This window comes from Canis lupus, chromosome 11, assembly GCF_048164855.1.
Source record: "Canis lupus baileyi chromosome 11, mCanLup2.hap1, whole genome shotgun sequence".
Classification (NCBI taxonomy): Eukaryota; Metazoa; Chordata; class Mammalia; order Carnivora; family Canidae; genus Canis; species Canis lupus.
In genome coordinates, this window is record NC_132848.1 from 31494475 (window position 1) to 31518143 (window position 23669).

General features: G+C 41.7%; 1 protein-coding gene across 10 annotated transcripts in view; it reads right to left on the reverse strand.

The window, feature by feature from the left end:
- HMGXB4 (HMG-box containing 4) overlaps positions 1-23669 on the reverse strand; it is a 30667-nt gene that overhangs the window by 1750 nt on the left and 5248 nt on the right. For 5 of the 10 annotated variants that reach the window (XM_072844172.1, XM_072844174.1, XM_072844169.1 and 2 more), the window contains 10 exons: positions 23363-23511; positions 23042-23120; positions 22820-22934; positions 21320-22272; positions 9442-9523; positions 8195-8259; positions 7113-7218; positions 6292-6461; positions 866-988; positions 271-406 (listed from right to left, as the gene is read on the reverse strand). In XM_072844172.1, the coding sequence (XP_072700273.1) occupies positions 362-406; positions 866-988; positions 6292-6461; positions 7113-7218; positions 8195-8259; positions 9442-9523; positions 21320-22204 (1476 nt within the window). In that variant the 5' untranslated portion in view covers positions 22205-22272; positions 22820-22934; positions 23042-23120; positions 23363-23511 and the 3' untranslated portion in view covers positions 271-361. The remainder of the gene's footprint in view (positions 1-270; positions 407-865; positions 989-6291; positions 6462-7112; positions 7219-8194; positions 8260-9441; positions 9524-21319; positions 22273-22819; positions 22935-23041; positions 23121-23362; positions 23512-23669) is intronic. The other 5 variants (XM_072844165.1, XM_072844166.1, XM_072844175.1 and 2 more) reach the window with 1 other exon arrangement.

Here is a 23669-nt window from a genome sequence, read left to right on the forward strand (position 1 = left end):
TAGCTGTCCATAAAGAGATGCCCTTGGCACCCTGAACAAGCCCCCAGCCCCTAAGTTACATTGATTTTTAAGGCAGATTTATCCACCACAGGAGAAAAAGGAATCCCAAGCCCATATTCATGCCAAGGTTTCTTCTTGGCTAAACCTTTGCCATTTCATAAAATTATTAAAAGCAAAGTAATTACAGTCCTATGTATATATTGTACACTTTATATATATATATATATATATATATATTTATATGTATATATATAAAAATTTAAAACCTACACCCAGAGGCCAGTGAAGGATCTGGAACAGTCATATATACACAAACCAGCAATGGAGGACGATAAGGTCTCTGTCCCGGGACTCTTTGTGGTCACAGTCCAGGCATGATGTAAGCAATGTTGTCTAGTGTGTTTGACTGCAAAACAAGGGAAAAGGTTTAGCTGAAGAGTACTTTACCCTTAGTTCCCTGAGGCCTAGTTCTCTGTTCAGAGGAGGGAGTTGAGAGTTGGAGAGAGCAGTGTGAGCTAAAAGCTGGCACACTGCTGTCTACTATGCTAGGAGCTTCTCTGCTGGCTCTTCCCATGAACCCTTGTGGAGATGCAGAAGACTTGTGTACTTTCTTTGGGTAGAGGAGAAGATAGGCACCAGAGGAGCTGCAGCTCCCTAAGGGCTGGACTGTTTTGGGAAATGGCCTGTTTTCTAGTTGCACTGAGGGCACTGTACAGTACCACATTCGTGGGCCAATATACAGAGGGGGCGCCATCTGCCGGGAAGCCTTACAAGCCTGTGCCTGATAGAGCTCGTTAAGGTAGGGCCTCGACGGCTCCCAAGGGGTCTGGCTGAAAAAAATCCAAGGAAAACAAGGAAAACTCACCAAGACCTGTTTGGGACAGCCGTTCAGTTCAGGTAGTTGTGTGGTCAGACACGCCAAGGGTCCAAGCGCACAGATAATGGAATCCAGAAGCACTGACAAACTGCCAGACACAGCCACCATGCCCTGAAAGGAGAGCAGGAAGAGACAGCAGGTTGTAACTCGAGTCCCACTCCTGATCGAGTTGGTTTCTTCACATTGTTTTTTAAGTCTTGCTAGTTCTCTGCAATTTGCAGCAGAAATGGAAGTTATCTGCTTTGATAACTCTGTGAATCCTTTAAAAAGAAAACTTTTACAATACCTTCCCAGGTTCCTTTTCTATGTTCCTAACTCATCTTACCCTCTGTGCAACGAAGGGTTATGACTTAAATCAATCTACTCTGGAAAGCTCCTGGGAAGATTTGTGGAGGTCATGTGTGCAACTCCACGAATATAGCTCAAATGTGCTAACTATGAGAGTTCTACAGCCCTACATGCTAACATTTAACGTAAACATATGTGTACTTCTCCACGTATGTGGTCTCTGATAGCTGATGATACAACTTTTCTGGGTTGAGTTGTTCACTCTCAGAAAGAAGTGAATCAGGTTCACTTCAAATTTTAACATCTTGCACAACTCACAATGTTTCTCCCCCTGTGATTCAAACAGGTAAGAAATAAGAGTACTTGCTGCCAGTGTGCCTATCCTGCTCTGGTATTATCTGCTTTCACCAGAAGCCCTGTGGGACTATGCCATCTAGGGAGGCAGCACAGCAGCGTCTGAGAGAGAAGAGCCCTGGGCTCAGGACTGTGGAGGGCCCTCACTCACTGCTTCAGTCCTGGGCCAAGATGCTTCTTATGCTGTGTCGGTTAATGAGCCTACGCACAGGGGATTAAGGGAAATAAAAGGTATAAGGTACTTGGGATTGTCCCGGTTATGTGGCAAGTGTTCAAAAAGTATTAGTAGTTATCATTATTACCAACATCTTCGTCTCCCAAACTGCACTTCTGGCTGCCTGCTAGGTCTCTCACTGTGCTTCTAGATCTCAACCTGGTATAAAGAGAAATCAATCACCTCTTCTACTCTTAGCATTTCTTCTCTGCTAAACTCACCACTATTCACACGACTGTCCAGTCTCAATGCCTTGCCAAAGCTGACTCTTCCTTCCCCCTCTCCTCCTCTCAAGGAAGGCTATGCAGCAAGGGGTTAAGAGAATGGACCTCAAGGTTGCACCACAAAATTCAAGCCTGTTTTAGCACTTGGGGCTGAATTCCAGAGCAAGTTACTTAGCCTCTCTGAGTCTTTCTATTTCTTCTGTAAAAGAGGGGGAACACAAATTCTGGCCCACAAAGCAGCAGTGTGAATTTCATGAAAGAATCCACATGAAGCACTCTGAACCAAAGACGGCTGAGAAAGCAGTCCAGACGTGACAAAGATTTGAATTAATTCAACAACTATTTAGTGAGGACTTACTATATGCAGAACACCAGTAGTTATGGAGAGGGTATAAAAAGGAATAGGATATGATTTCTGCCCTCAAGTTGCTTATAATTCATTAGGAGAATCAGACATAAAATATCAGCTACAGTTAACTGTAGGGTAACAGTAATGGAATAACATTATTAATTGCTAACTGGTCTGGACTGCCTTACTGTTGTTAGGGAACTTTCCCCCAGTTTGGGTCTCTCTTCATTCCCAATCTAAAATAGAAGATATTTTCAGAGAAAGCCAAATGAGAGCTCTGATCAAATCCCTCCCTACTCAAAAAAAATTCCTGCAGTTCCTCAATAGTAGAGTATAAACATTTGAGAGCATCTAAGACCTTCTATAATTTGGGCTATGGCCTTAATTTCCAGCCTTCCTTTTTGCCTTACATGTTAGATATTCTAAATTGTCATCATTTTATTTATTATTTATTTATTTTAAAGATTTTATTTATTTATTCATAGAGACACACAGAGAGAGGGAGGCAGGGGCACAGGCAGAGGGAGAAGCAGGCTCCATGCAGGGAGCCCGACGTGGGACTCGATCCAGGGTCCCCAGGATCACACCCCAGGCTGCAGGCGGCACTGAACCGCTGTGCCACCGGGACTGCCCAATTGTCATCATTTTAGCAGTAAAACCTTTTTTCAAATAAAACCTGATGTTAGGAAGAAACAAAACAAATGAACAATGGGGGAAAAAAAAGAGAGAGAGATGGGATGCCTGGGTGGATCAGTTGTCTGAGCGTATAACCCTTGGTTTTGGCTCAGGTTGAGATCTCAGGGTCCTGAGATGGAGCCCATGTTAGGCTTCATGCTCAGCATGGAGTCCGCTTAAGATTCTCTCTTCCTCTCCCTGTGCCCCTCACACTCATGCTCTCTCCGTCAAATAAGTAAATAAAATCTTAAAAAGAGAGAGAGAGAGAGAGGCAAACCAAGAAACAGATTCTTTTTTTTTTTTTTTTTTTTTCAAGAAACAGATTCTTAACTATAGAGAACAAACTGATGGCTACCAGAAGGGAGGTGAGCAGGGGAATGGGTGAAACAGGTGATGGGATTTCAGGAGCATACTTGTCAGGATGAGCACCAGGTGATGTATGAAGTATTGAATCACTATACTGTATATCTGAAACTAATATTACACTCTATGTTAACTAACTGGAATTTAAATAAAAACTTAAACATAAGAAACCTGATGTGGAATTCCAATATGTAAAACAGCTAGAAGGTTTGGTTAAAGTGGGAGTGGGGGGCCTATAGCCCCACTGGGGCTCCTCTCATCCATTTCTGCAGAAGATCCTGAGGTCGAGAAACACAGATGTGTATGGTTTTCTGGTTTTGAACCAGAAAACCTCTCCTGACTCCCCCTAACTCTCTTCGTTCTCTAGCTACTCTCTCTGCATCAGCTAGCACAGAGCAACAGAGGGAGCCAGGGTTAGGAGCAACACAGGTTGGGCTCTGTCACAGTGTATCAACTTGTAATAGTCACTTAATTTTATTAGGCTCCTGCTATCCAATCTATAAATGAGTGACATCCATGTTCCTTAGAGTATAGTATGTAATTTCTAGTGGCATATAGGTGAACATTAATTATCTTGATATATACCTACCGTGATATACAGTATTAAAAAAATTAGAATATCAGTTTTGTGATGTCAAGGATATCACTGTGAAAGCAGATAGATTTATTTAAATAAAAATATAAGATAAATAACAGTGTGAGTAATACAGGGAAATCGCAAAATTGTGAGGATATATGCAAGTGACTGAAGCCTGCAAAAAGGTGGACTGGAGCGGGTGGGGAATTACTGCTAATGGGTGTGGAGTTTCCTTTGGGAGTAAAGAAAATGTTCTGTAATTAGTTAGTGATGGGGCCACAATTCTGTGAATATACTGAAAACCACTAAATTCTACAGTTCCAAAAAGGTGAACTTTATGGTGTGTGATCTATATCTCAACAAGACTGTTACATAAAATAGAGTGGGCTGGGGAACCTGTGCAAGTTTTTCCCTTTTCTGGTCATGTGTATGTGTTACTATCTCAAAGCAGCTGCTCTCAGAAGCTGGCTTATTTTATTTATTTTTTAAAAAGATTTTTATATGTTTTAATTTATTTATTCACGAGAGACACACACAGAGAGAGAGAGGCAGAAACACAGGCAGAGAGAGAAGCAGGCTCCATGCAGAAGCCGGATGTGGGACTCGATCCCGGGACTTCAGGATCACACCCTGGGCTGAAGGCAGGCACCAAACTGCTGGAGCCACCCAGGGATCCCCTCTGGCTTGTTTCAACTGCCGATTATGTATATGTTCTACCTTTCTAGTGAGACTGTAAGTTTTCTAATGATACCATCAGGAAGCAACTCAGATTTTCTACTCCCCCACATTTTTGGAATAATGTCTACATACTTAATAAGTATTTGCCAAACTAAATGGAAATATCGGGGGAAGTGTGGAGTATGGAAGGTGCATAAAACAAATCATTTTTACTTCTAACTTTTTAGGAAACTAAGAATGACTAAGTATGAAAAATAAATAAGGATCCCAGAATATTTTACTCTGGAAATATCTAGATCTATTCAAATATCTGAGTCTATATGAAAATACTTAGTTGTTTTGAAATTTGCTAAGTTATTGAAATTAGCCAAAAAACTTAGATAATTTTCATTTTTTGTCGCCTCTGGCATTTTATTTGTTGCATAATAATTTGACTTCCACAGAGAAGCAAGTGAATGGTTTTATACTCCTATACTGACTTCTCAGCTTAGAAATAAATGGCTTTAGTAGCTGAGACTGATTTCTTTGCTGGAATGTCCTATTAGGACCCAGTGGAAACCTGAGATACACTACTGAGTTAGCCAAGGGGGCGATATCATTAGAAACTGAATATGGTAATAGAAATGGAACATGACAGCTTTGCAGGTTAAGTGATTTTGAAATTGAAGCTTAAAAGGACAAAGCAAAGATCTCCCTAGGGCACACAGCACTGTATAATTCAACGCTGAGTAATGAAGAGCTTGAGAACCTCAATTTCCCTACTTGCTACTTCTTTTCTTTTCTTTTCTTTCTCTTTCTTTCTCTTTCTCTCTCTCTTCTTTCTTTCTTTTCTTTTCTTTCTTGGATTTATTTATTTATTTATTTTAGAGAACATAAGAGAGAGCACATGGGCGGGGGTGGGGGACAGAGGCAGAGGCACTGAGCAGACTCTGTACTCAGCCCTGTGACACAGGGCTCAGTCTCACGACCAAGATCTTGGCCTGAGCCAAAAACCCAGTCAGACCCTTAACGGACTGTGCCACCCAGGGTGCCCCTTGCTACCCATTTTCAGAGAAGTAGAGGTACTCTTAATCCCCCATACAGCTTACTCTGTTTATTCGAGACTTTATTGGAAATGTGCAAAAATTCAAACTTAGTGATTAAAACTTCCATGGGATTTGTATTCATTTTTTCCCCATTGCATTTTTAAAAAAATCAAAATGAGTTACAGGATTATATGTCAATTGTATCTCAATAAAAATGGGGAAAAAAGTTATAGGAGATCCTTTTTTTAAAAAAAAAATTTTTTTATTTATTCATGAGAGACAGAGAGAGAGGCAGAGACATAGGCAGAGGGAGAAGGAAGCTCTCTATGGGGAGCATACATGGGAATCGATCCCGGTACACCGGAATCATGACCTGAGCCAAAGGCAGATCTTCGGCCACTGAGCACGCAGGCATCCCAAGTTACAGGAAATTCTAACTCCTTTTTGTACCATTGTTCAATAGGATGGTGTAAGTGTAAACTTTGAAGGCCAGTAGGAAGATTCCAAATCTCTAGATGTTTTTACTAGCATGTATCTTCTTTGTCATTGTCTCCTGAGCACCTGGCATAATCTAGCACACAGTAGTAGTTGCTCAATGGATGTATGTGGAAGAAGTAAATGGATTCACATCCTATCAGAAATAGGCTATGCTGACAGTCACACTGACCTCAGTTTCCTGTAGGCGGTGTCCAATGAGGCTTAAGGACTCTCCCAGTAGCTGTAGATGAGCAGCAACATCAATGGGTTCTGTCTCAGGGGCTTTGGCTGGAGAGGCTGGCAACAGCATGGTGGTGGGTGGGGATTTCTTTTGGGGTGACAGTACTCCTGCAGAGGAAGCTGAGAACAGAGATGAAACAGAGAGATAAAGCTCACCTGTGGCCTGGCACACCATACAAATGTTCTTACAGTTTTCCTCCTTTATGAGTTATACCTGGAATTAGCAAAGCTTTGGACTGTGGGCCAGATATGGCCCATCACTTGTTTTGTACAGCCTGTAAGCTAAACATGGCTTTAAATTTTTATATGGTTGTAGAAAAAATAAAGAAGAATATGTGACAGAGAATATGGACATAAAGACACAAGACCTAAAGTATTTACTCTCTGGCCTCTTAAAAAAAGTTTGCTAACTTCTGATTTACATTTTCTACAATTTTTTGCAACCTGTAATATTCAGTAATAACATCTGGGTATCAAGATCTGCTTCTGATGTAGCTGCTCTCCCGATTTCTAGTAAGGCAGCAAGATTCACAACACTCTAGGGATGAGAGGGCTACAGTCACTACCTTTCACTTTTTTTTTTTTTCTTTTAAAGAATTTATTTATTCATTCATGAGAGACACAGAGAGAGAGAGAGAGGCAGAGACACAGGCAGAGGGAGAAGCAGGCTCCACGCAAGGGAGCCCAACGTGGGCCTCAATCCCGGGTCTCCAGGATCACACCCTGGGCTGAAGGCGGCGCTAAACCACTGAGCCACCTGGGCTGCCCTACCTTTCACTTTCACAGGAACTTCTGAGCAGGATGCTTTTCTTTTCACAGTTGTAGCTTCTGCTTTGTTCTGTTTGTGTTGAAGATACTGAGCTTTTTGCTTCCAAATCTGTAGTCAGATCAGGGCCAAATAAATTATGATAAATGAAACAAGACAAGACGTAAAAGGAAAAGCAGTCATGGAAAGTGAAGGAAAGAAAGGGAAGCCTGGAGGTGGGTAGGCAGGGGTTGAAAAGCAATTTTGAAGCTGAAGGGTTACCAGATAGCCCTCAGATGCTAACTACAGTGTAACTTAATGGAGAACTATAAATGTGCCTCTATGCTAATGGGTAGGTCTCGGCATCGATTTTGCAATCACTCGTGGATCAAAATGTAAAATCACAGGGTAAACATGTGGGTCAGTATGATGCCCATGGGGTTCAAATAGTTATCTTAACCTGCTGGTTGGTAACGCCAATCACAGGATGACAATGACATGGAAAATGGGAATGGAAAATAACCTACGTGGGTGACAAATATTTTTGTTTTACCCAGATGAATTCCCAGACCACCTTTACAACAGCTGGTTGGGGAGTGACTGGAAATGATTCTGATAGGACTATTACCTTGTCTTCCTGTCTTCTTGAAAATGGGGTACATTATTTGGTAATGGCCAATGAGGATGATGACCTGCAACTGGCTCACCTAGGAAGCACAGCCCCTATTTTTATTATTGGCAGTAACCAGGAGGCAGATGACCTTCCTCCATTCTCAGACATAGCCTCACCAGTGGCTGTTTGCAGGAAAGGGCTGATTTTAGATTCTCTTTTGACCCTTAATCGCTGCCCAAGTTAGGTCATCTTTTGGCTCAAATGTAAGGTTGTTGGAAAACAACTAGGTGAGGCTAGAAAAGATGGCTTCCCTGAGGCTGAATCTTCACTAGAGCACACTGGCACAGCCAGTGTTAACACCCTCTGACAAACCATTTTCTATTGATTTGTGATTTTTTTAAAATGTTTTCACTGTTGGCTGGATGGGCTATAGGAGAATTACACATTTTGGAAGGCATAAAGCAATGAAAACTGTGTGTAAAAAAGTGTACTTACCAGTTTGTCCTTTTCTGGCAACTGCTTCCACACCTCAGCCAGTTTTTTACTAAGTTCCCCAAAATCTGACATAGAGAGTAAAAAGAATGTAACACAGTAAAGGTCTGACTATAAACCAAACAGAAGATTGGTAAGAGCAAAAACTAGAAAAAGGATTTTCTAGCTCGGATTTAAATAGCACAAGGTTCTTTCAGAAAACCAAACTAAAAGCCCATCACTTCTCTTGATTCTTTTCTCTAGGGAGGCAGAGGGCTATTTTGGTGGTTATGAGATAGGCTCAAATTCTCCCATATCTATTCTCCAGGGATTTATCCCTTGAGCATCTTTCTGGTGTCTTTTAATTTGATCTCATTTTATTTTTTATTTTTTAAAGATTTTATTTATTTATTCATGAGAGATGCAGGGAGAGAGAGAGGCAGAGATACAGGCAGAGGGAGAAGCAGGCTCTATGCAGGGAGCCCGACGTGGGACTCGATCCCGGGTCCCCAGGATCACGAAAGCAGGTGCCAAACCACTGAGCCACCCAGGCTACCTTAATGCGATTTCATTTTAAGAGCTTATCAACTTAGGTTAAAGAAAACACGTTCTATAGAATTTGATAAAAATGGTTCAATTTTTACCAAGTTTTGAGAGCAGAGACCCAAAGGATTTCCCTCGAGCAGCCCAGAAGCAGTTCTCTAGATGTGCAAAGTTGCCCTTCCATTTGTGCGGCAAGGTCATGCTTTATAAAGCACTCAGATCTTTCATGGTACTTTCCCTGTGCCTCACAACAACCTTGACAAGCAGGTTGTGAAGCTATTGTACACATTAGGCAAATGAGAACTGTAGAGGTGAAGCCACTTGTCAAGGTCTGTGGCGGAGTCTTTTTCTCACCTCACTAACTTCTGACACAGAGACAAATATGAGCAATGTAAGGCCTCTCGCTGTAACTCACACCCAAGAGCCAGATAAAGGGAAAGGTCAGCTGTAGGATCTTGGAGATAAACAACTACGGATTTATGTACTGTGCTTCAGAACATTTATTTTTACTCAGTTTCCCATTTTATCAGTTTAAGAGCTATCAACAGAAAACTTATCTCTTTTATGGATGCAGTGAACTTGGATGAAATCTAAAGCGACTTCAGAACCGAGGAGAAAAATGAGATTTGTGTTATTTTAATAAGATAGGAACAAGGTGCCTGCTGACTGGCACTGCTGCAGAGATATAAATGGAAAGTAAAAAAACTGAAGATTGGAAATGTTCTTACCTATACCTGGATGGTCAGCCACGATGGTTACCCGATACTCTTTACAGAAGACCTGGTAGGCTGACATGTTCTTCTTTTTTGGCTAGTATCACATAAAAATAGAACAGGATAAGACTTCATTAGAATACAAGTCAAGTAACCTTGAATCCATGGTTACAAAACAGAAAGAGACCTCTACTTTTTCATTAAGGGAAGAGTTCTAAACCCCTAATCAACTTCTCAAGCAGGATAACTTTTAATTATATTTCATTTGTAATTATATTTAGTATTTATTTAATAAAATCACATGCTAAATTATTTTTAGATTTCTCAGGTTGTTGCAGCTACTTGATAATTACTTGTAAGGCCATTCATTCTTCCTACACAAAATCCCATGTTACACATTTCTTTGAAAACTACGTGCTGAGAAAACCTTTACCTCTCCTGAGCTATTTTGCTCGCCTTTGAAAATAAGAACCATGTAATTTCCCTTTACCCTGGGACCAGAAAGCCAAGAGCCAAATCTATGTTCATTTTGTTCCTCTGGTTTTGATTTCTTATCTTATAGTTTCCTGATCTTGCTTTTCCTGTTGCTTGTAGTTTATCATTATGTTATTACTCACATTCTTGTGGTCCAGTGCAAGAAGTAAATAAATAGCTGAAGACAATTCTTTGGTAGTCAGTGTAAGATGAGCCCCTCTCACTTTAACAAACTGCTTTGTGCTACCTAAAGCATGTTCATTCTTCACTGTATTATGACACCTCCACAAGCAGGGAGAGAGGAGTTACAGGGTTTAGCAAGGTGGTACAGCAAAATGGAAAGATTGTGGGTTTTGAATGCCACCAGATCTAGGTTAGAATCCTGACCATACTACTTATTAGCAACACAAACTGTTTCATTTCCCTGATCTTTAGTTTCCCTTTAGTTTAAACGTGGGTAATACCATTTAACCTAGGGGTGGAAATTAATCAAACAGTATCTGGCACTTCCATAGGTACTTGATAACATTATTACAGCATTATTTTTCTGGTAGGCAGAATTCTAAGATGGCTCCCACGATTTCGGCCCCTGGTGTACACTGCCCTGTATAATGCCCTCCCCGTGAGTGTGGGCAGGACCGGTGAATGTGGTGGGAAATCACTCTCTGATTGTTGTTATATGGCAAAGGGAACTTTGCAGACGTAGTTAAGGTCCCTAGTGAGTTAACCTTTTTTATATGTAAAAAATTATTTGAGAGAGAGAGTATGGACACGTGTGTACACGCATAGAGTGAGCAGGGCGGGGCTGGGGGGTACAGAGAGAGAATCTTAATCTTAAGCAGACTCTGAACTAAGTGCAGAGCCGGAAGCAGGGCTCAATCTCACAACTCTGAGATCATGACCTGAGCCAAAATCAAGCGTTGGATGATTAACTGACTGAGCCACCCAGGTGCCCCATGGCCCTAGTGAGTTGATTTTGAGTTAATCAAAAGGGAGAGCATCCTGAGTAAGTTTGACTTATCCTGAGTAAGTCAGATGAGCCCTTGAAAGAGATGAGACACAACAGCAGACACCCTCTTGCTAGCCTTGAACTTGAGGAAAACAGTTGCCATGAGTTCTATAACTGCAAGGAACTGAATGCTGCCGACAGCCTGAAGAGGACCTCTTGTGTCAGAAGAGAACCCTGCTCGGGGAACACCCTGATTCAGTCTTGTGAGAGACCAGCAGAGAACCCAGTTGAGCCCTGTCTGGACTTCTGATCTATAGATCTATGAGATAATAGATGTTGTTTTAAATTGCCAAATTTGTGGTAATTTGTTAGGCTACAATGGAAAACCAATTATTAGCTCTTTTCTATTCACTCTGTATTTTTCAAAATAGAAATTACAGCAACCAAAAAGCCAATACAAGGTTTTTTTGTTTTTTTTTTAACATAAGGAATGTTGGTAAAGAATAACAGGGTAAAATCATTTGACCTCAACAGATAAAGGAAACAGTAGCAAGGTCTTTACTTTAACCATTTCATCTACATAGAGAAGGTCCTATTTATGGAGATTTGGTGAAGCCAGTCCTGTTTTAAGATGCTATGGAAGTGAGTTCTGGGTGCATCTTTAATATTAATTTAGAAGCAAGCTGCATATCCCCAAATGTTCTAAGGGTTCTAACTAAGGCTCAATTCTTTCAAATCCCCTTTTATGGGCCACAGATACAATGGGGTAGAGTTCATATAAGTTCTATATTTGGCCATTTGTGAGAGAGAGGGATGGACTGATTAGTCTAGATGATTCCATGAACTTATTTTCTTGGAGCTAGTGTGACAAAGAGCATAATCCTGCTTTCCTTAGAAAGTTCCTGTATATCTTAGTGTGTGCAACTCGCTAATCAAGTGTGATTCTGTTATTTGTAGCTAACATAATTTTAAAAATAATTATGGCTCCTGAACCAATGCCAATGACTTCACCTGGTGCTGAGAAGAAACCAGCTGCACTGGGCTGACACTCTGTCGGACCTGGAGTCTGTCAGCCTTCGTTGTGAAGCTGGCCTTCCTAAGGGATTTTCAGGGAAACTTGGACCCCTTACAATTTTTACCTTATGTGCTGACCTGAGATCCTAACCTTTGTGCTAAATGCAACCCTCTGCTCTGTGTACTGAAAGTCTGGAATTCAAACTGAAGTGTTAAACTTTCTCCAGGGCACAGAGATTTTTCTGAATGTAGCTTAGTAGTTAGAAATATACAAATAATGATGATCTCTATGCATACAAGACATTTCCACATGGTTCTAAATACAAGGCCTTACTGGCTTTCTTACTTACTTACAAGGCCTTACTCTAGACTTTCTAATGCAAGAAAACATTCAGCATTGCAAAAGCATCACAGTGTTTATATCTGGAGTAACAAGGACTCCCCTTAATACAATGTTAATATTTCAAAAACTTGGATACTTTATTATTAGTAGCAAGTGACTCCCAACAAATCCACTTGCTAAGTATGACTCATGATGTTGTAACTGTGCAGCCAGAACCTCCTTTTAAGTGTTTGATGACATATAGCACAATACTAAGACCTTTCAAAGAGTAACTTCTTAATGCTCTTTATAAAGCAGTCATGTTTATAGTTTTATAACTTTGATGATCTGAGGAAAATCTCTTCAAACCCACCCAAAACTCTAGTTTGAGAACATTTTTAAAGGATAAAACATCTGAGGGTTAAGGCAAAACATAACTTGTAAATCTTAAAAATAAAACTTGGAATAAAAAAACAAAACAAAACAAACTTGGCTTGGGGCACCTGGGTGGCTCAGTTGGTTAAGACTCTTGGTTTCAGCTTAGGTTATGATCTCAGGGTCATGAGATCAAGCCCTGTGTTGGGCTCCATGCTCAGTGTAGACTCTACTCAAGATTCTCTCCCTCCCCCTCAGCCCCCCTTCTGCTTGCGCCCATGCACGTGAGCTTTCTCTTGCTCTAAAATAAATAAAAATAAACAAAATCTTAAAACAAAACAAGGGGTGCCTGGATGGTTCAGTCAGTTAAGCATCCGACTCTTGATTTCAGCTCAGGTCATAATCTCAGGGTCATGAGACTCATAGGGCTCTGCACTGGGAATGGAATCTGTTTAAGATTCTCTCTCCCTCTGCACACTCTTCCCCTCACACCCCAATAAAACAAAATGAAACGAAATGAAGCAAAACAAAACCCACAAAAAAACCCTTGGTTTTCTTCTGCTGATGACAAAAATCCAATTGCTTCAGTGATATTAACACTATGTAGGAGATGATGTATAAAAGCTTTATCTGTAGAAACTCATTTAAACCTTACAGCAACCCTATGAGGTAAATTATTATTGCCATTTTATTTTTAATTTTTTAAATTTTTTAATCTTTCCACCCAACTTGGGGCTCACACTCACAACCCCAAGATCAAGAGTTGTTGAGCTCTACTGAGTCAGGTGCCCCAATCCTGCCATTTTAAAGACAAGGAAACTGAGATCCACAGTCATACATGTAGGAGTCAGCTAGCACCTGAATGAATGCAGGCAGTCTGGCTTCAGAGCCCGTACTTGTAACCATGATACCATCTGATGTTCTTCTGAACTAATTTGACCGAGATCCCTAAATCTGATCTGGCTAAAGGAAAGGGTGCCAAAGTAGTAAGGTTTTCACACCAAAGCTTTTATTCAAACCATTCTGAATGGAAATATTTCTAAAACATACTCTATACTTCTCTCTCATAATACGCCACTGAATACTAAACAACATTTCTATGTGGTGGAAACAGCATGGATCCTGCAATCACAAAGACCTGGGTGCAGATTCCTGCTCTGCCTCTGAACAGAAGGGTGCCCTGGGCGGGTTATTTCACTTCTTGGAGCTTATTTTTGAGAAATGGAGATTATACTGCCTTTACCTAACTGGGTTCCTGTAAAAATTCACTGATACACCACAGATAAAACACTCAGTGCAGCCTTTAGATCATCTTAAAAACCAAAGACAGAGCTGTTCTGTTGGTAATTTACTAATTGTGACTCTGCTCCACCATTGCCTTCTAGAAGGCAGGTCCACCCTTAGGAGCTTTATCTAATCTGCTGGCTCCACTTCAGTCACAAGGACTTCCTGCAATTCTCTGAACGTCCTCAGCCTTCTGGTATCTCAATACCTTCATTCACAATACCTTTCATTCCTCAAATGAGATGCCTTACTCCTCATCTCTACCTGTTACTTCCTATTTGGTCCTAAGATTCAGTTCAGATGATAATAGCCCGCCCGAGGAGACCTTTTCTGACATCCCAGGCTTCCCTTGTACTCACCCCTGCCCCTGGCACCCCGCACAAACCTGTGCTAGGGCTCGACTCACTGAAATACTTTCTGACCTCTTCCTACACCCAGAGTGCTCTTTGATGGGAAGCTGGCTGGCACAGCATCTTATTCATCTTTAATCCACTGCACCTGGCCACTGCCCGGCACAACTAAAGAGCGGAAGAAACATGCACTAGATGGATAACAAAGTCTCAGAATTGTGTGTGAAAGGGGCAGAGTTTGAATCCACTTCATTACCTCCTCTGATTTTCATAGGCCCCTAAAGGTGCAGCGGGCTGGGTACTAGTTTGCCCTTCTAACAAAGAACAGGAAAGGGTCAGAGAGGTCACGTGATTCATCTCTGGCCAGCCTGCCTTCCCCCTGCACCCAGGAAACGCTCCAATGAGCTGCGGGAAACTTGCTTTTGCTTCTTGGAGACCCTGTTTTCTTTCTAGATCTTCACGGTTGTCTGAACAGGTGAGATAACTGCAGAGTCTGCTTCCTACGTGGTGGGTGTTATACAATAAAGAAGAGCAAAACAAACACAAAACCATAAAAGCATAGTCCCCTTGCTTGGTCTAATACGAGAAATGACCAGATGAGGAAAAAAAGCTTTAAAAAGATGTTTTCAAGCATACGTTATGCGTTTGAAGAACTTGAGATAAAAAACAGTAATTATAACCATGGGTATTTATAGGGCCAGGCCCTGGACTGTGTTATGTGTATCTGCTATTAATCTAAACAGCTGCATTTTGCAAACAAGCAGTGAGGAAGCATCACCAAAGAATAGCTGGTAAGCAGCAGACTAGAACAAGGACCCCAGGCTGTCTGCACTTCATCATACTCTGCCTCTTTGACTTAGAAACATCTCTATGTCTCACTTAGACTGATCTCAGACACTAGCACATGGTGTTGGTATCCTTTGACCTAGAACCTACTCTCAGCTTTGACAAAGACACACAGCACTGGACAACCATCTCTGGAAGTTTTAGAAAGGTATGTGGTATAGCTGAAAGAGTTCAGGTGTGGGACTAATGAAACCTCTTAAAATTCCAGCTCTGTAATGGGTATTATATAAGGGTGATGCATCACTGACCTCTACTTCTGAAACTAAGAATACATTATATGTTAATTAATTGAATTAAAAAAATCCCAGCTTCACGTCTTTTCTTCTCAGCTTCTTCCTCTGTCAGATGGGGCTACTAATACCATCAGTCAAGACCGTTAGAGATGCCAAATGCCCAGGAGAGCCTGGCACACAGCAGGCACGCACTAGACGGTAGCTACTGACTTTTACCATTTATCACTGTTGTCACTCAACTTCAGTTTTACCAGAGGGATAATGTGTGTAATGTCATCCCAAGTCTAGCTATAGCTGAGACTTTAGTGTATCACTCCATCAACAACAGTGTCTCAGTGTGCTGGATACGAAGCTATCTGGCTGGCCTCAGCTTGCTTAGAGGAAACATGAACATTCTGGAAACATACAGATAACTGAAGGAATGCTTCTGAAGTGGCGACATCACACATATTATTTTGAGTGGTAGTGAGTGGGCTTTTATTGATTTAGTAAAACCCAAAGTAAGGTACTTTGAAAAGTTACTGGATCCTGTTCCTCTAATACAAACAAAAACTTCCACTCCACTGGGATGACCTTAAAGGGGACATCATCAAGGTATCACCAGATGATTGCTCTACAACTTCTCAGAAAGCAGGATTCAACAACAAACCAACACACAAGCAAACAAATAAAAACCGCACAAAGTCCCTCCCCAAACAAAATTCAGCACTGAGAGCATTACCTTTCACCAGAGGCAGAGCCCAGTCCCTTCACCTGTATCAAGATTGTCCAATTAGAGTTCTGCCCCTGCTGCCTTAGCTTCTCACTTCTGTGTGGACTGTGCCAGGCTGGCTCCCATTCTCCCTGCTGCAGTGGAACTCCTCATCCTCTCTACTGGGAGTCCAGTCTATTCTCGAACAGTCTGCTCCCTGACTTCTGTGACACTGGCCCCTCTCTGGTTTCTCCTCCAACACCACTGGCTCCCTCTTCCTTCTCTGGTGTCCCAAGGTGCACGCTTTATAGGATTCTGCTCTGGGCTCTACTTCCTCTTATCAGCTCATGGATTTCATTTATTGTATAGGAACACTCCAGTTCTCACCCTAGTTTCAACTGCTCTACCGAGTGCTAGGTCTTGCATTTCCAATGCTCTCTAGAATGTCTCCCGAGTTTAAGACTGTAACAAGTAACTTTTATCAAATGCTCACTAATATGCAAAGCCAGAGTTCCTGAACTTACCTAGGTGCCCATGTGGGTTTTCATGCGGTACTTGTTTTTTACCATAGCTACCATGGAAGACTAGCTTTGAAAAGACATGGTACTGAAAGGAATATAACATGATAAGATGTTATAACCATGAATTACCTCAAACTAGTAGTTCCTAAGGTTTCTGACTGATGTCACATACTATTTCTCTTGAAAATTTAATATATTTAAAATATCCAGTGGTGCCCCTGTGAGTTGGCTGTGGCCCCAGGGGGCCTTGGCACACTGTGGTCCTAAATAAATCCCTTTACATTTATTATTGTTTAACCCTTAACAACCTTATTGGGTAGGTTTGTTGTCATCGACACCTTCTATATGGAGAAATTATGCAACTTGCCCAACAGCATATGGTTTCTAAGTAGCACAGCCAGGATTTGAACTCAAGTGGTTTGGCTCCTTAGCCCACACTCTTAACCTTCGATATGCTGAATCTCCTGACACTTCTATCTTAAGAGTCTAAACCTGACTTATCTTCTTTTCCCAAAATAGCCATTCTTCTTGATTCTCTCTGTTGTTCCAGTCCTGGTCACAGGACCTAAAGTAGAAAGGGCACACAGAGGCTTTTAGCACTCATTATCAGTTGGCTTTCCCATCTCTGTTTGTTGTAGTTGAGGGAACACTATTCCTGAGACCTTCCTTTCTATCTCTAGGTGGACTTTTAGATAGTTCTTTTTTACTGAAACAAAACCAAGGGAAGGATTTTTTTTTTTTTTTTTTTTTTTTTTAAACTCTACAGAATGGGGCACCTGAGTGGCTCAGTCAGTTAAACGTCCGACTCTTGATTTTGGCCCAGGTCATGATCTCAGAGTCGTGAAACTGAGTCCCATGTTGGGCTCCACACTGGGAGTGGAGCTTGCTTGAGATTCTCTATCTTTATCTGTACCACCCCCTACCCTCACTGTGCATAAGCATGAGCACTCTCTCTAAAAAGCAAAAAACACACTCCACAGCAAGTTTTCCTGCATAGGTCAAGTTTTAAAAAACATGGTACATGTTCCATAAATACTTGTTCGATAAATGACTACATTCAGAGTATGACTACCTCAGGTTTGGACAGTCATGATCAAATACTGGTTCCTAATAAATTTTTTGCTATAAACAAAAGTACCTTTTTTTTTTTTTTTTTTTTTTTTTTAAACTAGCAAGTGCTAGCCACATGGAGGAATTATAAGTAAGTCCTGCACCGGAGGAGATTATAATTTCAAAATCTTCGGGGCCATTTTTATACTCGTTTATGCTTCTGCTTTCCCAGATCTGAGTCCTATTGTCAGATCTTGTCAGTTTTTCCTTCAGAGATTCTCCTGAATCTGTCTCTTCAGCTGTTTCTATCGGGCTTTTATAGTACCTGATACCTTGGCCTATAATAACCTCCTGGGTGGTCTGTTACAATCTCTCCTCAGTCTCACCCACCTGCTGCAGTGCTATCACTTTATTCTTAAATGATCACTGAGAGTCTATCTAAGTCCTGCTCATAAGCCCAAAGTGCCTGCTGCCAAATCCTTAACTAACTCAAAATTCTTTACAATTTGCACCTGACCTACCTTTTCAATACTGATGTTTGCATCCATATAGTCTATCACAAAATGCCTAGCAAGGACATTAAGGAGCTGAAGGTAGGGTGACTAAGACAGTCCCCAGGGAGCTTACAGTCTTTAATAAAGTAAACGGAATATGCACAAAGAAAGCTCCAACACAAGGGACAAAACGTGCAGTGACTTCCCACAGCCAAGGTGTTATGGGAAGTCAGAAGTTAATTCTGCCTGGAGGGTCAGGATGTCTTGGAAGAGGCAGCATTTGATTAGGTCTTGAAGGGAAGGCAGAGCTTTAATAGATGGAGAACAAAGACTGCCATAAAAACAAGCAAAGGAACAGAGGTAGAATGTAAGGGCCAAGTCTGGTTTCCACACGGTACATGTGAGGCAGACTAAGAGGTACAGCTGAGAAGGAAGATTTAGGGCTAAATCCCAGATAATTATGAATGCTTGACCAAGAGTTTGGACTCTGACATTTATTCATTCCTTCAGCAAGTACTTATGGACTAACTACAACAGGCCAGACTGTGGGTTCAGCACTAGGTATGGAGTGGAGAGCATGACAGACATGATCCTGGGCCTCTCAAAGCTTACGCTCTTACGTGAAGGCAGTAAGGATCCACTGAAGATGGTGAACCAGATGTCAACATCAAAGTGGTACTTAAGAACATTCTGGCATCAGTGTATACTAATTGCATTGGGGAAGAAACAGAAAGGAAGCCATGTATCACATTAAGTACAGGGAGGGATGAGGCCCAAGTTGGGATAGTGGTAATGGAGGACATAAAGTCATGGAAGTTATTAAGGAGGAATAATATTAGGCTCAACACTTGAGTGGATATAGGCAGAGGAGAGGGAAAACAGGTAAGAGACAGATGTAAAAATGAAATATAAAACTGGGAAAAAAATCAGAATAGTGGTTGGCTCCAGGGGTAAGGACTGACTGGGAAGGGGTATGAGAAAGCTGTTTCAGATGATAGTAATGTCTGTATCTTGACAGAGGTTTGGTCACGTTTGTGCGCATTTGTCGAAACTCACCAAATGGTATATAAACATGTGTACGTTTGTGCATAAGTAAATTCTAGTGGAAAAAAAAAAAAGCCCTGAATTCAGATATTAAACCTAAATTAATGATATGCAGGCTGAAGTCTTTAGGGGTGTGTATGGTATCTATAATTCACATTATAGATGTATAATTTACATTATATTTATAATACATTATAAAAGTTGGATTGATAGATGGACAGGTGTGTGATGAAGCAAAGAGCAAAACAGTAATTACAGAATCTCATTGGGTGGCATATGGTGTTCACTGTACAATTTCAAAGCTTTTTGTTTGGAAAGTTTCATGATGAAGTGTTGAGAAAAATGATTATAAGCATATAGTTTCGGGGCAGCCCAGGTGGCTCAGCAGTTTAGCGCCGCCTTCAGCCCAGGACCTGATTCTGGAGACCCAGGATCGAGTCCCATGTCAGGCTCCCTGCATGGAGCCTGCTTCTCCCTCTGCCTGTGTCTCTGCCTCTCTCTCTCTTTGTATCTCTCATGAATAAACAGATAAAATCTTAAAACAAAAAAAAGCATATAGTTTTGAGTTTGGGTTGACTGGAAGGACACAGGGAACACAGAAGCAGGTGGAGGAGGAGCTGCAGGTTTGGGAATCTGGATGATGAGCATAATTAGTGACACACGGGTATGAAGAACCCAAGGCATCTAGGTGGAAATATTTATCAGGCAGTTAGAAACGCAGGATTAGAGTTCACTTGTTTTGCTAGGCTACTTCGTAAATGTCTTTCTGCTTTCTTGTGTTCCCTTCCACTGAAATCCTTTCTCTTCTATAGGCTTTCTCTGACCACCCTGCCCTCCTCTATTCAGTGCTGTAAGATTAGTTATGGCTCTATCATATATTACTAGAATGGAAATTCTCAGGAGAAATAACAATCTTACACAGAATATGTATGATTTAACGAAGCAATTTTCAAATAAACAAATGAATATAAACCTGACCTAATAATTGACTATCCAGTTCTTTATGCTTACACTCATTCTTGGCTTGGAAGGTATAGTTTTGCTTTTAATTTCTGAGATATACATACTTAAAAGGCACTCTTTGGAGTACCTGGGTGGTAGAGTCAATTAGGCATCTGCCTCTTGGTTTCAGCTCACATCATGATCTCAGGGTGTTGAGATCGAGCTCTGCACTGGGCTAAGCACAGAGCCTGCTTAGTTTCTCTCTTCTTCTCCCTCTACTCCTGCCGTGCGCACGTGCTCTCTCTAAAATAAAGAAATCTTAGGAAAAAAAAAGATAACTCTTTGTAGTGGGAAACATAATTTACACCTCAATTACAGACTGAAGTGAAACTGCCATTTCCAAATTCTTAATATACTTGACTTTTTCCTTCTTAATATCGCCTCTTTAATCTGACATTTCAGTTTGCATTACTCTAAACAAAGGAAGAAAATGGTTGTCCTTAGGTGGAAAAACTAAGTTTTTTGACCTTCTTCTTTCCACAAGTCTGAATTTCTAAATTTCTATAAAATTAATACATTACTTTGATAACAGGGGAAACAGCTTATTTTTTTTTTAACAGAAAACCTTTAGTAACATAGTCTCAGCCCTGAAAGTACAACTGCTAGATTTCTTGAGCTGCAGGAAAGTTCAACCAAGGTCGCTGATTTCTCCTTCCTATCTCCTCAGCAATCAGTGTGCTCCTGAAGGTCTGGAGCTATGTCCTGCCCAGCTTGGCACCTCTCTACACCACCTAGAGCACTGGGCTGGGTAAACAGCAAGCACTTGCCTGTTGAAAGAACATACATTTGACACTAAAAATAATACCAGAAAGTGGCCCACACCAGTTAGCGGAAGGCCATTAATTCATTCCATTAACCTGGGTCATTATTTTCCTAATTTTGAAAATGTGTTTCCCAAAATGAACTAGAAAATACCTTTTCATCTCTCTCAACTGCCCCAGGCAGACAGTGCTGCCCAGTGAAAGGAACTGGGTTCGGCTTCTTCCGTGAATTCCAATTTCAACGGTATCCCTAAACCTATGCTTGGCACGATGGGAGACCACCATTATCAAAAAACCCATGAAAAATTAAGATTGCTCCTGTTTTTGAACTGGAGAGACTTGGTCCCTGGCAATATCTTACACCTCATGTCATCCCATGAGATTGGCCTCACCACACTCCCTGCGGTTCACCTCAGCTGCCTAATTCCAAGTCCACTTACTACTATCATCACTCACTCCCCAACACTTAAAAAAATGGTTTACCTTTTCTCCTCTCTCTCTCTCTCTGTCTTTCTCCTCTTTTTTCTTTTTTTTCTCACCGTGCCCATCCGTGTGGAGGCTGGGCAGGGGAGGGGGAGGGGCAGCAGCTCCAGTGTGTGGGACGCTGGGAGGAGGAGGGCCAGGTGTGACCTCTCCTGCTGGGGCAGCTGCAAGGCCTGAACTTCTCTTGGACTTGGAGTGCCGCTTCTCTTTATGCTTCTCCTTGTCCTTCTTCTTTTTGCTCTTCTTGGACTTCTTTTTCTTCTTGATTTCCCGGTAAGAGTCATCAATGACTAACTCCCCGGCCTCTAGCTCCCCACCAGAGGAGGAGTCCGATTCTACCAGAATAGGTTCAAGTCCTGAAAGATCAAGGTTAGCACTGTGGGGCTCTGGGAACTGGGAGGCATCTGACCCACAGCCTTCGGGGCCAGGAGAGGAATGTGGGTCTGAGGAGGACTTGTGCTTCTTCCGGGCTGTTTTCAGAAAGCTCTGTAACTCGTGTCCTAGGAGTAAAGCACCTTGCTCATCCCGAGCTGATTTCTTAGAGGATTTTTTCACAGTAGCTTGTTGAGAGGGGTACTGAAAAGGCTCCTCATCAACTGAGCTGCTTCCCTTCTCCTTTGGTGAGAGAATTAGTTTCATCTTTAAGCCATCAGGCTCACGAAGGGTCAGTGTCTCTGTGTTAACATACAGCGGTTTCATTTTTTTTGATTTGTGGGAACCACCGTCCTCCAGGGACAGGTCCCCACTGCTTCCACTTACTTTCTTCCTGTGGTGTTCTTTTTTACTCTCTGAATGACTTGAAGAACTAGAGGACTTTTCCCCTGTCTTTTTGGAGGGTTTGGAGCCTGCTGCCAGTGGGGAAGTGATGGCTTTCAACAGGTCCATGGCTGTATCGGCAGATTGCGGGCTGGACTTTTTCTTTTTCTTCTGTGACGATTCCAAAGACGAAATGTCTGGAAATAATCAAGAGAAGTAATGTCCACATGACAAACCAACTTCCAACAAGTTTCCTCTCTCACCAAAAACACTCAACTAATGTGAGGAAGAGGCTAAGAGAAATGATTTGAGGGGAGTCCCTTCAACTGATTCCTGATGATACCCGTGTGCTTCTTGGCTTGGTAGATGTTGCCTGACCCTGGACACAGTTCTTGCCACTGAAGTTGTTTCTCTGCACTGAGTCTTCACAGTAACCAGAGAGGACAGACCCGGAAGAATGGACTAAGCTGTGGGATTACGAGCAGTTACAATTTCGGTTACACTGCAGACAGAGTGTCATTTGTTTCAGTGTTCAGGATAAGCCCATTCTAGTAAAGGGTTAGTCTCATCAGCTTTGCGTATAAGAGAGCTAAGAAAAACTGGTTTTGTGAGTGGATATGCACTGGACTAAGAAGTAACCCACAGGTGCAGGCCAGAGGGCCCAGGACTACATATGGCAAAGGGGTGCTAGGTAATAATGGGCAGAAGATAAGTGGATGATTGAGGGGAGAAGGAACCTGGTACCTGGTATATCACAAATGAAGACTGTTCTTCTATGCTGAATCCTCCAAAATACCAGCCCTCCACCTCTCTCCTCCTTCACACTGGTTTATCGGCACTCAGAACAAGAACCACTGTCCTGTTAAATAGGCCACTGAGTCAGCAACATCTGGATCCCTTTCCCCTACCCCGACTCCAAGAACCAGTGATGTGTTCATCCCACCTGCTGCCCTTTCCCCTCCTTACCTCCATAGTAGTAATCATCAGAGGAGTGCTTCCTCTTCTTCTTATGCGTGTCCGTCCCCAAGAAATAAAGTTCACTATCCTGGAATTGAAGAGGAAGAAGAATTGACCAAGGAGTAAGACGATGAAGCAAAGGCAGTTTGGCACCAATTTTGTTCTCTGAGTTCTGACTTAGGAAGACAGAGCAAAACACAGGAAATATTAAAAATAGCGAACGATGTTTATTTTTTTTAAGGTTTTAAAAATATACTTCTTTCCTCAAGTACTAGGACATAGGATGGGAGAGAGTTAAAAACTTGCCTAATTCAAATGTTTCGAATTTACCTTTAACTTCTTCTTGGAAGAATTTCTGACCTGAGCAGCGATTTCTTCCTCTTCCCTTAAAAAATCTTTGTAAGAACGTTTCTTTTCTCGTTGGCTTCGTCCAGCAGCTAGTCCTGTGTCCTCAGAGTTGTGATCACCATCAAAGCAATCTGAAAGCCAGGTTCGTTTGGGAAAGGAAATGAGAAAGGTCAAGTAAGTGACAAACAAATCACCATGTATGTAATCCAACCGTCCCTCCATTTCCAAGTTAAAATAAGGTTTCAACAAGTCCACTGGAATATAGGACTAAGATCCAAGGGGACAAGAG